Source organism: Nycticebus coucang, chromosome 17 (assembly GCF_027406575.1).
Source record: "Nycticebus coucang isolate mNycCou1 chromosome 17, mNycCou1.pri, whole genome shotgun sequence".
In the NCBI taxonomy this organism is placed as follows: domain Eukaryota; kingdom Metazoa; phylum Chordata; class Mammalia; order Primates; family Lorisidae; genus Nycticebus; species Nycticebus coucang.
Window position 1 is genome coordinate 23085949 of NC_069796.1, and position 15195 is coordinate 23101143.

General features: G+C 43.0%; 1 protein-coding gene across 3 annotated transcripts in view; it reads right to left on the reverse strand.

Moving 5' to 3' along the window:
* Positions 1–1541: 1541 nt before the first annotated feature.
* Positions 1542–15195, reverse strand: part of ZNF608 (zinc finger protein 608) — a 112570-nt gene continuing 98916 nt past the window's right edge. For 2 of the 3 annotated variants that reach the window (XM_053567068.1, XM_053567066.1), the window contains 7 exons: positions 13783–13870; positions 10830–13281; positions 8356–8773; positions 7618–7790; positions 5288–5441; positions 3125–3206; positions 1542–2526 (listed from right to left, as the gene is read on the reverse strand). In XM_053567068.1, coding sequence (XP_053423043.1) covers positions 2520–2526; positions 3125–3206; positions 5288–5441; positions 7618–7790; positions 8356–8773; positions 10830–13281; positions 13783–13870 — 3374 coding nt within the window. In that variant the 3' untranslated portion in view covers positions 1542–2519. Of the gene's footprint in view, positions 2527–3120; positions 3207–5287; positions 5442–7617; positions 7791–8355; positions 8774–10829; positions 13282–13782; positions 13871–15195 lie in introns of those variants that run through there. The other variant, XM_053567067.1, reaches the window with a different exon arrangement.

Here is a 15195-nt window from a genome sequence, read left to right on the forward strand (position 1 = left end):
ATAAGCATGGTCTAATGCGTCTATTTATAACCCTATTTATCTAACCACTTAACCAGAAATGATTAAAAGTCTAGTATGTAATAAACATACAACCAGTTATTTTGCAACTCAAAGGTAACGCTGGCTTCCAGATGTATGATTAAAAAAATATGTATTACTAAAAGCAGGGAAATCCTCAGGAACTCACAGTATCACCGAGTTAGCAACAGGCATATGAGAATTCAGCTGGTGAATATGTTAAGTTGACCTTGGTTTTGCTCCCGTGTTTGGACAGTTAAGGGGTTAGTTGGAGACACACACTGCAAACCACGCTCTGAACAGAGAAGACACACTTGTTCAACTGGATGAGACAGATGACATTAAGTCTTCAAGGACAATCAAGATGTAAGAACTGAAAACATCCGACAGCTTAAACAGGTGAAAAACGTGAGAACTACTCTCTTGGGTGTAGGAATAAACCTCATAAATAATGTTTTTATAGATGACAACCTAGGTGCAATTCAAAAGAAAAATAAACTGAAAAATTAGGAGAAAAGTATCTTCCTATTGAAATCCATTAAGAACTAGGCTTGTAAGGCAAACAGTAAATGCAACACTTTACGGTGGCCTTTCAAAAGCAAAGGACACATCTGATTGCAAAAATCATCTATTCACATGCAAAGCAAAGGCCTGTAGGTAGAACTAACCAGATTAAACCCAGACAAATTCTGTCAATTTAAAGAACTTTTTAGTAAACCATGTGGTAGAACTGTCATTAGCAATTCTAGCAAAATCACAAAAGCTTACAGTTGGAATGAGTTGTTAAAATCAACCATTGCAGGCACACAAAGAACACTCCCCCTTCAGGGCTTTTCCATCTCACCATCTGCTTTTCCCCCAGATAGACGCATGGACCCCCATTCTCATCTTTCCAGTGGCCGCTCTATTTACAGACTCTCATACGATGCCCTTTCTCATGCTTCATAGTATTTATCAACCGGCTACCATACTCTGTATATTACTTACATGCTTTATTACATGTTTATCCCGTCCACTAAAAAATGCAAGTTCTATGAGGACGGTCTTTGTCTGCTTTATTCATTGTGACATCCCAGTACCCTTTACAGTGCCTGGGATAAAGCAGGTATTCAATAAGGATTGTCTGAGAGGAGGAAGGGAAAGAAGGGAGAAATTAGTTAAACTTTGGCATAAAACACTCTAGTACATCAATTTAATGACAGGTAGTTCACTAACCGACTTTTTATGCATTTTTATCTACTGTCCATGTGTCACAAGATTTACAACTTTCGAATAGCATTCCATACCACAGAAACCTGCATCTACCAATTTGTAGCAATATTAAGCTCTATGTCTGGAGTAAATACCCTGTAAATATGAATACGTTCACTGAATTAAATACGCTCTGTGTATAAGAAAAGCTAATATCAGGGCCTTGTATGCTATGGATACAAGGGTGTTCTTGATTAAGAAACACTTCTTTGAAAATCAGAATCACTGTCAGCCAGCTGGAAATAACGTGAGACAGACGAGAAGCCATTATAAAAAAAAAAAAAACCTTTTTAATTCTGATTGCCAAATGATTTAAGGCAGGTATAAAAAAGGAAAGCATTCAATATACATTTTACATAAAATAAACTAGATTACAGCATAAAACAAGTAACCAGGCAATGGCGTTAAAGTCTCTTTCTTCTAAAACTGGATAATTGTAAACATTAAAAAAAATAATAATAATAAGAGGACTGCGGGACTATTCAAGTAATAGAACAATCACAGATGTCTCTGGTATGCAGGCTAGTGGGTTATTTGCCATTCAAGATTATCAAAAAATGACACCTCATTATTCACAGATGCTCATTATTTCCCCATTTTAATCTTTACATTATATACAACACAGTTTTCGTGGTACTGGCAACCCCATGCCTTCCAAAAGTATTTTTTTCCACAATACACGAGTACAAACAGTGACTACAGGACCATTTTACACTGATGCGTCTTTAACAGGAGCCACCAAATAGACGTCTAAATTGTACCAAAGTGTCATCATCACAGTTCGCCTTTCTGAGGGGCTTACGGGAAATATGTAAAGGATATGCAAGATTCAGGCACACTGATACGTAACATTATTTATTTACAGTTTAAAAGGAAAGGAAAAGAAAGTAAGCAGCCTTTTATGGCTAACACTTTTCAACATGACAAATACGTTTTTTATTTCCTTTGCTGAGTGGTTTGCATCGTGGCAGCAGACCCTGTGTGTGCGAGCCTGGTTACTGATACAAAAAGTAAAGAATATATATATATATATGTATATATACAGATATGTATACGTATATATATATAAAACAGAAGTTTAATTACAGCAACATTTGTTACTCTGTGATAAAATCTGTAATTTACAAAAATGAAATGACTGGTTTTTGCCTGCCATTAAGGCATTTCAAATTAACACCATGGAACTGATGTCTGTATAAAGCGCTTCCCCATGTGATCCAGTCACATGACAACGTATATTTCCAATCTTGTTATTCTCTGCAAAAGAAAAGCAAATCTTAGCACAGGGTTCTACCAATGTCAGACACTGCAAACCTGAAACACATGCAATTGATGGGCTTATTTCAATTCCATTTACATCATTTACATTCAATTCCAGAGAAGGTGAAAACATAAGGTCATGATGGGGGTTGTGAAAAATTGTTAAATTTTATAATCTTAATAATTTATGTATTTTTCTTCTTAAAATAACTCCAGGAATAATTAAAAATATCAAAGAACAAACATTACCTTTAGCATTATGAAAGTAAATTTCTCCATTTGCGACTTTATCTTTAAACATAATACGATAGAAGGAGGTCACGCCATGGTGAATTATTTTAGCAAAGCGGTGAGGATAAGTCAAGAAGATTTCAACCATCTAAAAACTGACTCAGTTAATTACTAATCTACAATACACCCGCAGAATGAGGTTCACAGAACGTAAGTTGGAGGTGAAGCGGATTGGCATAATAAACACATTCATTACAAGGATATAAAAACCCCAAGATTTTTGGTCTAAAACCCCCTATCATTGCTTCCTCCAGACTATCCAGATGTTTCTAGAAAACCAATTCAGAATGTAGAAGATATTTACCTTCTTTGTGCAGGAAACATCCCAGATGCAGATGCCTGGGCAGCTACCTGCTGAGAGGCAACGAGGGCAGCAGAGGTCAAGCCTACGGAGTGGGGGAAGAAAAGTAAAGGTTCTGTGACATTTAGAAAGATAAGGCCCAGTGGTGAAGGGCTGCAGACCCAGTAAGCGGCAATGTATCCTTTCCTAAACACACAAGAAATGTTTCAAGCAACAAGGACAGAGTGCAAACCACTAGGTCTACCTCCTATTTATCCCTTTATCAAATACTCTGCAGTATTCTTAATAGCTATTCAAAGAGGATGCTGCATTTCATCTCTCTGGCTCTGTGTGATGCTAAATGGTTCACATGTATTCTTGAATAGGAAGCTCAGAAGAAATGATAGGTACCAGGTAACAACAGGAATTGAAAGTCACAGTGAATTATAGAAGTGGCATGCTATTTGCTTAGAATACAATACTTTCATAATAACTTTTATCGCTTTAACATTTTTCCCCAGCGACTGAAACTCAATGCATCCCGTCAGGCATATGGAATCAGTGAATCAAACCTAGAAATAGTCTTAACTTCTAGCCTGCAAGAGAGCAGCCAGAGATTGTAATGGCTCCAAATGGCATGAACTTGCCTAACAGAAAATTCTTTTAAATTCTATAGAAAAATAGTCCAGAGCAAACAAATGCAAACCCAGGGAAATTACTCCTTCCTCCTATGTCCTTTATCTGGATATCTTTTCTTTTTCCAGAGGAAACTTAAGACACTACAACAACAAGAACAATAGTAATAATATCTTGAAAGTGACAAGATTTTCTGTTCACATAGATATACTTTACTTATATATAAATGTAATACATTAGAAATAAAACTCTTTTCTCTTCCAACTTCTTCTCACATTCGATGTAAGTTATTTAGGAAATAAAGACGTTATCTATCAGCACCACCAGTTGACACCAAGTAACAAGAGTTAAATGAATAAAAACGACCCCTTCCTATTTGTTTGTCATCTCTCACTTTTGCAAATACCTGCAAACATAGCATCTTACTTTATATTCATACAGCAAGGTAAGCGGCAACATGCCGAGTGGTAGGGACTAAATCGTATCTCTCCAAAACAAAAAATAAAACAAAAAGCCCTAACCCACAGTTGGGGACCATGCTTGGGAGACAGGACCCATAAGTAGGAAATTAAAGTTACCTGGGGTCATAGGGTGGGGTTCTGATAGAGCAGAACTAGTATACTTATAAGAAGGGGCATCAGAGCTCTTTCTCTTCCACCCCCTTCTACCTCCTGCACATGCACAAACAAGAGGGTATGTGAATACAGAACAAGATGGTGACTGCCTATAAGCTGGGAAGAGAAGGCTTTGCAGAGTGTGATCCGACAGGAAACTCCCAGTCTCTAGGACTGTAAGAAAATAAATTTCTGTTGTTTAACGTCATGCAAACTGTGGCATTGTGTTCTGGTAGCCCGAACCCACCGAGATAGCAAGATCCCAGCAAGTGGATCTGTTGGTAAAGACAGTGCCACCACCTCCCCACCTGAGATGACAGAGATGGGACAAACACTACATGTTCAACGAACACGCCACACACTGAAGGCTCCTCACGTCAATTCTCTGGCTTTTAAAATACATTTCTCTTTCTCGACCCTCATCTTTAGTGAGAGTCACAGAAGTGAAGGGCTGTGAAAAGTCCTGGAATTAGGTTATAAAAAGTGTTAAACTTGATCATGTTCATTCCATTACTTCCAGGGGAATAGAGCAACTTAAATGGCCTGCAGAAATCAGGACAAGTAATTTCCAAGCCTCCCACTAGCTCTCCCTTTTTTTTTTTCCCCTACTATTTCCCTGCAGTAGATATCTGATCTCCTGATTGTTATATTCAGTGCCCCAGACACAGGCCGCCACCCTCAGTCTGTGAGATAACAGTAAGCCTCTGATAACATCAGCTAGTGACAATTATTAAGTGGTAGCCATTTCATGTCTCAATAGAATACAAAGATGGGGGAATAGCCTTAGCTGTGTCACTAGAAAATACTAGGAAATAAGTGTTAAAAACCCTCCCCAGAGCTAATGTTAACTCAAAACTCTGTGTTTTTATTTTTACGATTAGAAAAGCAGTTTTCTGAAGCAGGAAGGACAAAGACACAATAACCACAGAGCTGCTACCTTGAAAAGGGTCGTATTGTCCTGGGATCAGTGGGTAGCCCATGCCGACGTGGGTGTGGTGGTGCGTGTGCAGGTGCCGCTGGCTGAAGGGAGAGTGGCGATCCCTTTCCCGCTCCGCTTCCCGTTCCCGCTCTGCTGCGGCCTTTTCCACAGGCTGCAATGGAAAAGAGAAATTCCCCCTGCTTAAATCTCCAGAAAAACAACGGGCAGGAGAAATAACCCTTCTCTGTTTTTTTTTTTTTTTTTTAAATAATTTATTTATTTATTTTTTTTTTTGTAGAGACAGAGTCTCACTTTATGGCCCTCGGTAGAGTGCCGTGGCCTCGCACAGCTCACAGCAACCTCCAACTCCTGGGCTTAAGCGATTCTCCTGCCTCAGCCTCCCGAGTAGCTGGGACTACAGGTGCCCGCCACAACGCCCAGCTATTTTTTGGTTGCAGTTTGGCCGGGGCCGGGTTTGAACCCGCCACCCTCGGTATATGGGGCCGGCGCCTTACCGACTGAGCCACAGGCGCCGCCCATAACCCTTCTCTGTTACCGCTTAAAAAGCAGACATACATAGAAGTCCCTATTAATTGAAGATCATTTCAAAAGACGAGCAGTAGTTTCGGTTGCAATGAAGCCAACGCATTGCTCCGCCCCTAGTATACCAAGCAGGACCAATGTCTTCCTCAAAGGATGGAAGTAAGAGGACTTGTCTCTACATTCACTTACAATCGCAGATTTAGAATCTACCCGACATCCTCCCAGAAACAGCTTTTGACATATGAATCAAGGAAAAGAAAATAGTTCTGGAGACTTCTTTAAGGTCAAGTTTTCTAATTTCACTTTATTTATATTTTGTAGGGGAGAACCTATCTCTTAATTTTAAACATATCTGTACCCAGTTTTTCCTACCGCAAACGTACGTCCTAACGTTAGATGCCAATTTAAAGTGTGTACCTACATGCGGAATCTCTCCGTTTGTGAACACTCACAGAGAAGCTCCCATTCTCCCAAATCAGTGTGCATTTCTACCTTTTATACCCAACCACCCTTTCACTTTTCTTTTTTTTCTTTTTCATTTAAGAAAAGAATCTTTGTAATAGGGGGCCTTACCAACAAAGATTCATAAACCATCTTCTCTAGTTTCTCTCTATAGTCTCTGGTGAACTCATTCACTCAGCGGATGCTGTATTTTAATTGACTGTAAACATCTCTTTTCTAGCCAAGAATCATTGTAGCCTTTCTTTCTTTTGTCTTCATAACAGTCTCTAGCACTAGCAGTTGCCTCTTTGGGGGGAAGACCTATCTTTCACAAAGATACACATGTGTATCATTCAGCAGAGTTATAGGGATAAGACAATGAGTCAAGGCCAGAAGATAGAAGACACAGCCCTCCTCACTCCTTACTCAAGTGACTCACTCTTGCACATAAGCTGCACACTGAGCAACATCCAATTACGCCTGAATAAACTTAACAGGGCAGGGGCACTCAGCGTTGCTCACGATGGGAGCCCAGCTTCGGACATGGACTACATGAACCCCAAGCGTCAGCAGAAGGGGTAGGAAACTCAGACCTGTACGGACATCATGCTACCAGCAAAGGTGAGTAATGGAGGCTGGGAGGTTGTATCTACATGCACGCTAACACCGGGAGTAGGACACACTGCCTAGGCGGGCTACTTGCTCCTATCAATTACTGCCAGGTCATTTTGGAGCAGATTTTCTATTCTCTTATGACAACGAGAGCATTTGAATTTGTATGTGAAATCTGATTTGTAAATGCTGTCCCAAAAGCAAACATTTAAAATGTTTACCCAATAGGTCAACTGTAGCCTCTGAATTACTTCTAAGGATGCTGTAAAACAGAGGTCTCTGTTTCCCCATTTCTCAATGTTTTATCAGAAATATTTCACACCAAATGTTAGTTCCTATGAATTTAAATTTCCACCCAACAAGCATCCTCCTGGGTGAGCAATGTATACGAGATTTTGCAGCACAAAAGCTCACTACTGCCATATATGCCTTAATAATAATTCTCCCTTGTGTGAAAGTATCTTAGTTTTTTTTTTTGTTTGTTTGTTTTTTTTGCGGTTTTTGGCCAGGGCCAGGTTTGAACCCGCCACCTCTGGCATATGGGGGCCAGTGCCCTACTCCTTGAGCCACAGGCACCACCCATGAGTGTCTTAACTTTTGAACACTCCATTCCCTTATGTATTAGGATAAAACAGCATCCTGAAATCACAGCTGGGTTCTAAAACCATTTATATTTCAAGACTGTTCTCTAGCTTGATCCCTTTTCTCCCCCCAAACACAGTAATTTTAAACAGTAACAAAAGGAGCCTTACAGCAGGAGACTTGCTGCGGTACTGGTTGGCATGCTGCTGGAGCAGATCCAGTGCTTTAGATTCAGTGGTTGTTTTCGTGTTGATGCTAGGGCTGGTATTGACTTTCTCTGTCTCTTCTCTCCCTGACATCTTCCCATAAACAGGATAATGAAATCCTGGAGAGAGATAGGCTCCTGCAGATAAACAGCAAATGTCGCATCAAGTTATGGGATACATCTTAAAGAAAAAATCATTTGGGTTACATGAATTTGGGATACGAGTTAGAGATCTTAAAATGGGGGGGGGGGTACACTAAGAATGAGCTACATCATCGTTAAACTGCTATCTAGGTTCTCCGATTCTCTTCTCCCAGTTAATTCATCCTGATGAACAGAGGTTATAAACAGAATTGAGCTTACAGCCATTTCATACATTTATGTGTCCGCTTAAGTGAAAGGAATAGTAATATAATGATTATGACAGTAAGTGCTTAGAATATTTTCATAGGCAATAAAGTATCTGTCAGTCTTAACAGCTATAGCAGACCATCAGAGACTGTGGAAACTCTAACAGAGGATTCTTGACATTTTATTTAAAAAAATCTTATATTCATTCTGTTTCATCTTTGAAATTTAAGCAGCATAAAGACAAACAAACCAAATGTCATTCTCAAAGCTTCTAATTCATCTTGAGTTTTTAATAGCTAATACTTGAATATGGCCTCTCGCCTCTACTACGGTCAGAACCCACAACACGTACCAGGGTAACTGTGCATTAGGACAGGAGACACAGCCCGGTATGCAGGATGGCTGGGGTCATACATCTGTGGGTAAGGATAGGCATGCAAGTACTGTATGTATGACTGGTGCTGGCTCACGGGGGAGGAGACAGCCACTCTCGTTCCCCGAGAGTCCTTCCAGTTCACAGGGGTCTTTCGATCATCATTTTTCAGCTTGTTCTCCTCCATTGATTGAGAATCAGGACGCTTGGCCTCTTTGGGCTCCTCTTTAATGCTTGTTAATGATACAGGAAGGCTGGGCACACCACTTTCTTTGTTAGGAGTTTTCCTTGGACTATCCTCTTTTAATTTCTTCTCTCGATCAAGTTCTTCTGCTTTTTGCTGATCTAGATATTTCGGCTGGTATACGTAATGATGCCATGTTCTTGAATCTGGATCCTGATTTTTAAAAAGAAAACAAGATTGGTTTTGAAATTTCCATTTTTAAGAAAACATATGTATCATCAGGATAGCACCATCACTATTACTTCTAATACTAATTTAACATTTATTTGTGTCCGAGGCACTGTGCTAATTGCTTTACCTCCTTCTTTCAAAAAGGAACAATGTGTCTGAGGTAGGCATTATTATTGATTCCTTGTACAGAGGATAAAACCGAAGTGTTTAAAGTACAAGCTTAAAAAAATTAAGAGCTGGGCTTCCAACTCAGGTCAGCTGGAATTCACAGCTGGGACCTTAATGTCATTTCTCAACATTAAATAACATCCTCAGACATACTTAATCCAACCTTCATTTTCCTTTTAATGCCTTGCATAGGTAAAAAGAACATTAACAACTTTAACTCAAGCTATTAATAGTAAATTTAAGTAACTGCTACAGCTACTGACAACACTTAGGAGGAACATCCTTTGGTTGCCTAATACATTTTGTTATTCCACTGCAGCAGAGGCTTAATATATTTGCTCATTATGTGCTAACATCCTAATCAAAACAAAATTTCAAAATAACAGCACACATCATGGCCTCTCTATTGGAAAACAAAGCCATCTATAACCCCCAAATTGTATCGTTTTAATGCAGCCCTGTGAAGCCACAGCCTGATTTAGTGGGGGAAGTAAGAATTGTAAATGGCCTTTAGGACATTCATGACAAACCATTCATGACATAAACTCACTGGGTACCCAGCCCCTGAGTGAGTTGGACCTACGTCCCAACTTTGGGCAGAAATGTGTATGTGAAAAGTGTTCTTGTTCTGATGTTCTGATGTACCAGGGACTATTGAGCCTGTGGGTAGGGGTGGGGCAGGGGGCAGAGGTATGCGGGAAATCCTAGAATTGACGCTGCAGGGAGTCAGGATGTCTGGGCCATGACAGAAAGTGCTAGTCCATGGTGGTTTCACGGTGACTGATTTTCAGGTGTTCTCAGGCCAAGCTGAGCCTCTCCCAACCCAAAGTTCCCACACGTGCTCAGCACTGAGCTTTGCTCTTTGGGGCACTTTGCACAAAGGAGGCATCCCAGACTCTATGTCAAAGACAGGTGGGGCCCAAATTTTATTAAAAAGATGAATGGGAAGTGTAAATTTAGGGTCCCGTTTTAATATTTTGAGAAGATGCTAGTAGAAATTCAGAAATAGAAAAAATATTTCAGAGATCAGATCAGCATCAGAGTCAGAGGGGTATCGGGCAGCCCTGCAGGGAAAGGCTATGGGGGAGTCAGAGGGGAATGGGGCAGCCCTGCAGGGAAAGGCTATGGGGGAGTCAGAGGGGCATGGGGCAGCCCTACAGCGGAAGCCTATGGAGAAGTCAGAGGGGTATCGGGCAGCCCTGCAGGGGGAGGCTATGGGGGAGTCAGAGGGGCATGGGGCAGCCCTGCAGGGGAAGGCTATGGGGGAGTCAGAGGGGCATCGGGGAGCCCTGCAGGGGAAGGCTATGGAGGAGTCAGAGGGGCATGGGGCAGCCCTACAGTGGAAGGCTATGGAGGAGTCAGAGGGGCATGGGGCAGCCCTGCAGGGGAAGGCTATGGAGGAGTCAGAGGGGCATCGGGCAGCCCTGCAGGGGGAGGCTATGGGGGAGTCAGAGGGGCATCAGGCAGCCCTGCAGGGGAAGGCTATGGGGGAGTCAGAGGGGCATCGGGCAGCCCTGCAGGGAAAGGCTATGGGGGAGTCAGAGGGGCATCGGGCAGCCCTGCAGGGAGAGGCTATGGGGGACATGAAGGGGCCACAGCAGAGTCTGAGAGTGAGTCAGGGGCCCAGAACACAGTCTGCATAGTGCATGCCCACGGTTCCTTTCACTACACAACCTGACGAGAAAACAGTGAGTAATGGACATGTTAGAGCTACACAGCAACTCCTGAGAATCTTAACATGTTTCTCAAGAGAAGAGGAAAAAACCCTAAGGTCGGTTTCTTTTCTGAGTCAGAAGGCTAACCAAATCAAGCCCAGACATGACAAGTCTCAGACTGCGCTCTCTGTTGGGGCCACGCTCCACAATCTTACTTGTTTAAATCTGGAGGTTGGGTCTACACCTGTCTGCTTCATAGAGTCCATGACAGATTTCATTTCTACAGCCTCCTTAATAAGCTGGTGGTTTTCCATCTGCTTAGCTTTGAAGCTGTCGGCCTGAAGCTGCTGCTGGTGATTGGAGAGAAGCTGCGATTTACCTGTCTCCTCAGTTTTATTAGGCACTGACGGCCCTAGTTTAGAATGGTTTTTGTTAGGCTCCGGAGTAGAGGGAGCTTTTGAGATTGTGGCCGATGGCATGTTTTTCTGTTTACTGTCCTCCTTGCCCAGCTCTTTCAAGGGGAGATCGCATTTCCTTTCGCACTCTCCTCTCCCAGTCTGGGCCAGTTTCTGCTCTGCCAGCCTCTGGTCCTCATAGTACTTCTCATATTGCTGTCTATAGGCAGGGCTGGTGGCCATCAGAGACTTCTGGTCCATGTAGAGGCCATAGGCATACTGGCCGTAATACAGGGACTGGGCCAGGGCCGGATGTCTCTGTGTGATCACAGACTGGTGCTGAGGCTGTAAGGACACAGAATTGTGGTCCACTTTCTTAGAATCTAACTGTTCCACCTTGTCTTTCTTTTCGGAATCTTCCTCAGACTCCTTCTTGATCTTCATTCCCTGCATGCTCCCGCTGGTCCCAGCTGCAGGGGCACCCAACTGTCCCGGGTGCATATAACTTGGAGAATAATAAGGATCGTAGCCATGGTAATAGGGAGAATGGGACTCTTTCAGTTGAGATGATTGTGCTGTAGTTGAAGAATGCCCTTTTACAACACCATCCTTACTGGAAATGATATCGGATGGGGAACTGGCCTTTGACCTCATGCCCTCCGACCTGCTGTCAGAGCCCCCATCATCAGCAGCATCAGATATGTCTGAATAGGCCGGACTGCTTGTCTTGGCCGCTGAACTCTCTGCCCCATTCTGGGTCAACACGTGCAGGGGTGGCATCGCCGCCTGCCCGTTCACCAAAGTGCTACACTCCATCCTCGAGGCGCTCCCTATGGAAGGGCTGGGAGCGTTGTCTGTGAAAGTATAAACCTTATCGGCCTCGGCTTTGATACTGGCCATACGGCTCTCCTGAGACTCCGACAGCCCATTGGCCAGCCCTTCATTCTTACTGAGATGATCCTTTAAAAAATGCCCAGACAAATCCTTGCCGGCCCCCTTGGAGTCCTCTAGTTTCCCCAGTTTGGCATCCATCTTGGGGCTTCCTGTCTCTTTCCCTTCTTTGTCCTTCAGCTTTCGCTTCTCCTTTTTCTTTTTGTCTTTAAGTGACACCAGAGCTGGGTTCACGGTGATGGGCTCTCCCATAATTGTGGGCTTTGGTTGAATGGGTTTTAATGGAGGACTCTTTGGTGTAGCCTGAACGACAGTTGTGGTGAGGGAGGGCAGCCCCGGTATGGTCCCCGTGGTGGTGGTGGTAAAGGCTGCAGTCGGTATGGCAATGAGCTGCGGGGGAGTGGGGGCTGGGGCAGGGGCGATGGGCCGGGCACTTTTTAGCTTAGAAAGGTTTTTGTCCATCTTGCAATTGTTAGCTTTTTTGCCCTTTTCTTTGTCTCCCAAATTTTTCTTGTCAATTAATCCTTCTGCTTCCAGTTTAGGCATCTCGGCAGCCAAACTGCCATCTGCTGCCGAGCAACCGTCTAATGTGGCTGTCATGTTGGAGATTACCGGGAGGTTGTTCAGTTCATGGTTAAGGCCCTTCTTCTTGCCAGAATTCTTCCCAGCTTTAGAACCGATAATAGAACCTGGGCCATTGCTCATCAGCTCTCTCTTTCCTTTGGGGGTGCCAGGGGGGTTCCCGGCTGGGGATGCTGGTGCTTTCACCTGGTCATAAGCGGACACACTTGTGCTTGGCTCACTGCATTCAAGCGCCACATTGCTCAATGCCTCCTCGCAGTCCGAGATCTTGTCCTCGCTGTCAGGCTCGAACTCCAACTTGTTTTCTGGGTCTAAGTGTGCATGAGCCTGGTGGTACCTCAGGCCATTAATGTGCTTGTACTTTTTGTTGCAGTTTGGGTGGGGACAATCGATTAACACTGGAGAAGAGCAGCCCTGGTCCAAAAAAGTAGTCTCTGGTTTCCCTTGAGGAGTGGTGGGAGTGCTTCTGGAATTTGTGCGGACACGCTTCCCAGGCTTATTGTCCTCAGAGCTGGAGTTCAAGTCCAGTTCCATTGGAGGCTTGTTTTTCCTTTTATTGGTGGAGGAAGGGCTGGCTTTTATGTCTTCAGCGGCACAGTTTGGGGGTGTCCTTCGTCCGCTGGCATTGAGGCTTCCCCGCCTCCCTTTCCCATTGGCTCCTCCTCTGTTCTTGCTCTGGAGCCCTCTGGATTCTGTGAAGCTGGCCTCGGAGCCAGGGGCAGCTGCGGCAGACCGCGCTCTCTTCCCTCTGCCCCGGCCCCCTCTCATCTCCAGGTCACTTGTCGGTGACTCGCAAAACCTAGGGAAGCAAGTAACAGATGTCAAAATGAGAATCCCCTGAAGAGCCAGGTGAAATCACAAGGTACATAACGCACCAAAGAGGAGTCAATACCCCAGTATCTTAAGCGCTGGGCCCAGCCAAGGAAAAGACACTCTATCCTTCCACTGACAATTTCCAACACCTGCAGAAGAACAGGCTACTGAGGTCTCATATTCTTTCTCAGAAAACTAAAGAAAAACAGCTCAGGTAGCTAGCTCCTTATACAGCTCAAATTCCCATTTTGAGGAAAGAAGAAAACAAAGGAGACAGGGAAGGGGTGGGGACTAGAGATCTGATAGAAAAGAAATCAAGCATCTGCATTTTACTGTGTTCAGTCCTGAATCGATCATTTCTCTTTTGCCTGGTTTCAATTACAGGCAGACTTTTATGTACTATTAATCTTTCTCTATAGTTTCCTTGCAAAGAGAAGACAGGGGAAGGAGAGAAAGAAAGGAGGGAGATAAAAGGACCCATTTGTACCTGGGAGGCGCCCAGTCGTGCTTGGTGCAGTCCAGTAGGGTCCCCACGTAAGTTTTGTTCCTCCACGTGACATTGACCACTAGGACACCTGTGGGGGGGTGGGGGAAGAAAAAGGATCATGGTCAATACTGATGACTCTCTTTCCAGTTCATTTATTATTATTACTTTTTACCAGCAAAGTTCTATTCTAATTTGCTCTCAAAAGCTGTGGTTTGCATTCTTCCTCTTTCTGGTTTCAGTGACCTCAGTTAAAACCCACAGGAAATAATGTGAGTGTGCTTGTATGTGTGTGCATTTGTGCGCGTGCGCATGGGGTACAAAAGGGTGAGACTGTGTGTGAGAGTGTCATCAAGATACTGCTGACAGAAGGAAATGGTTTTTGCCATGTCCTGCTGTAAAACAGCAACATTCACCTCTTAATTTTTCTATTATTATACATAATTGCTTTCGTTTGGCAAGCAGCCAACATAAACTAAGCGCCAGTTACCAGTGCTTACACCAGAAAGTGACTGAAAGCAATCGGTTTTGTTTCCAATTCAGCAACGTAAAATAATCAAGATTTTTATGAAGAAAAAAGATTATGCAGGTGCATAAAACAGGCATAGAAGGGAAAGTAGGGTCTTAGACGGAATCCAGATAGCAGACAATCAGCTATGATTTCTCTTTCCTAATCCTCCCCTCTTTGACTTTGTGAGACAATAATCAGACTTGTTATGATATCTGTTTCACTGTTTGGTCTTGTTTCATATTAAGGACTCCTTAAATAGCCCTCTTAAGAAAATAAATGTGCACAATAGATTTGCTCTTGCGGTTATCTTTAGAATCAACTTTGGTAAGCATTTGCCACAGAGGATTAGAAGAGAAATCTCAAAACCAACACACTTGTTTCCTGCAAGCCATTCTGCTTTTCCCAACTGCTTTGCACACAGACAATTTAATTTAGCGCGGCATCTGTGAATTACTAAACTTAAGTGCACTTAGTGTACCAAATGTCACAGAGCAACAAAATATAACATCCCTTTTATTTCTCTAGAGGACAAGTGCCATATATTTTTTTTTTAAAATCACTCCTTTAAAGCATATTTTAATAGCACCTAGATTTTGTGACATACATAAAATATCAGAATAAGGAAATGAAATACTGAAGTGAGTCTTGTTTTCTTTTCTGCACCTCTTCCCAGCCTTTCTTGGAAACACCACAGGACATTGCTCAGTCTATTTCTAGCTGGTTTGCTCTCTTGCATTACCACTGCCATTTTGAATTTTACCAGAAAACCTGTGCTGAACTCCTTTATGGTAAGGTAAACTTCACAAGGGAAGACTCATTTCCTTGGGAACCTTTAAACAGCAGGTAAAATATTTGAATGGCTGGGACTCAAGTAGCGGAGAAAGAAGAATTTCTTTCAAAAGTCT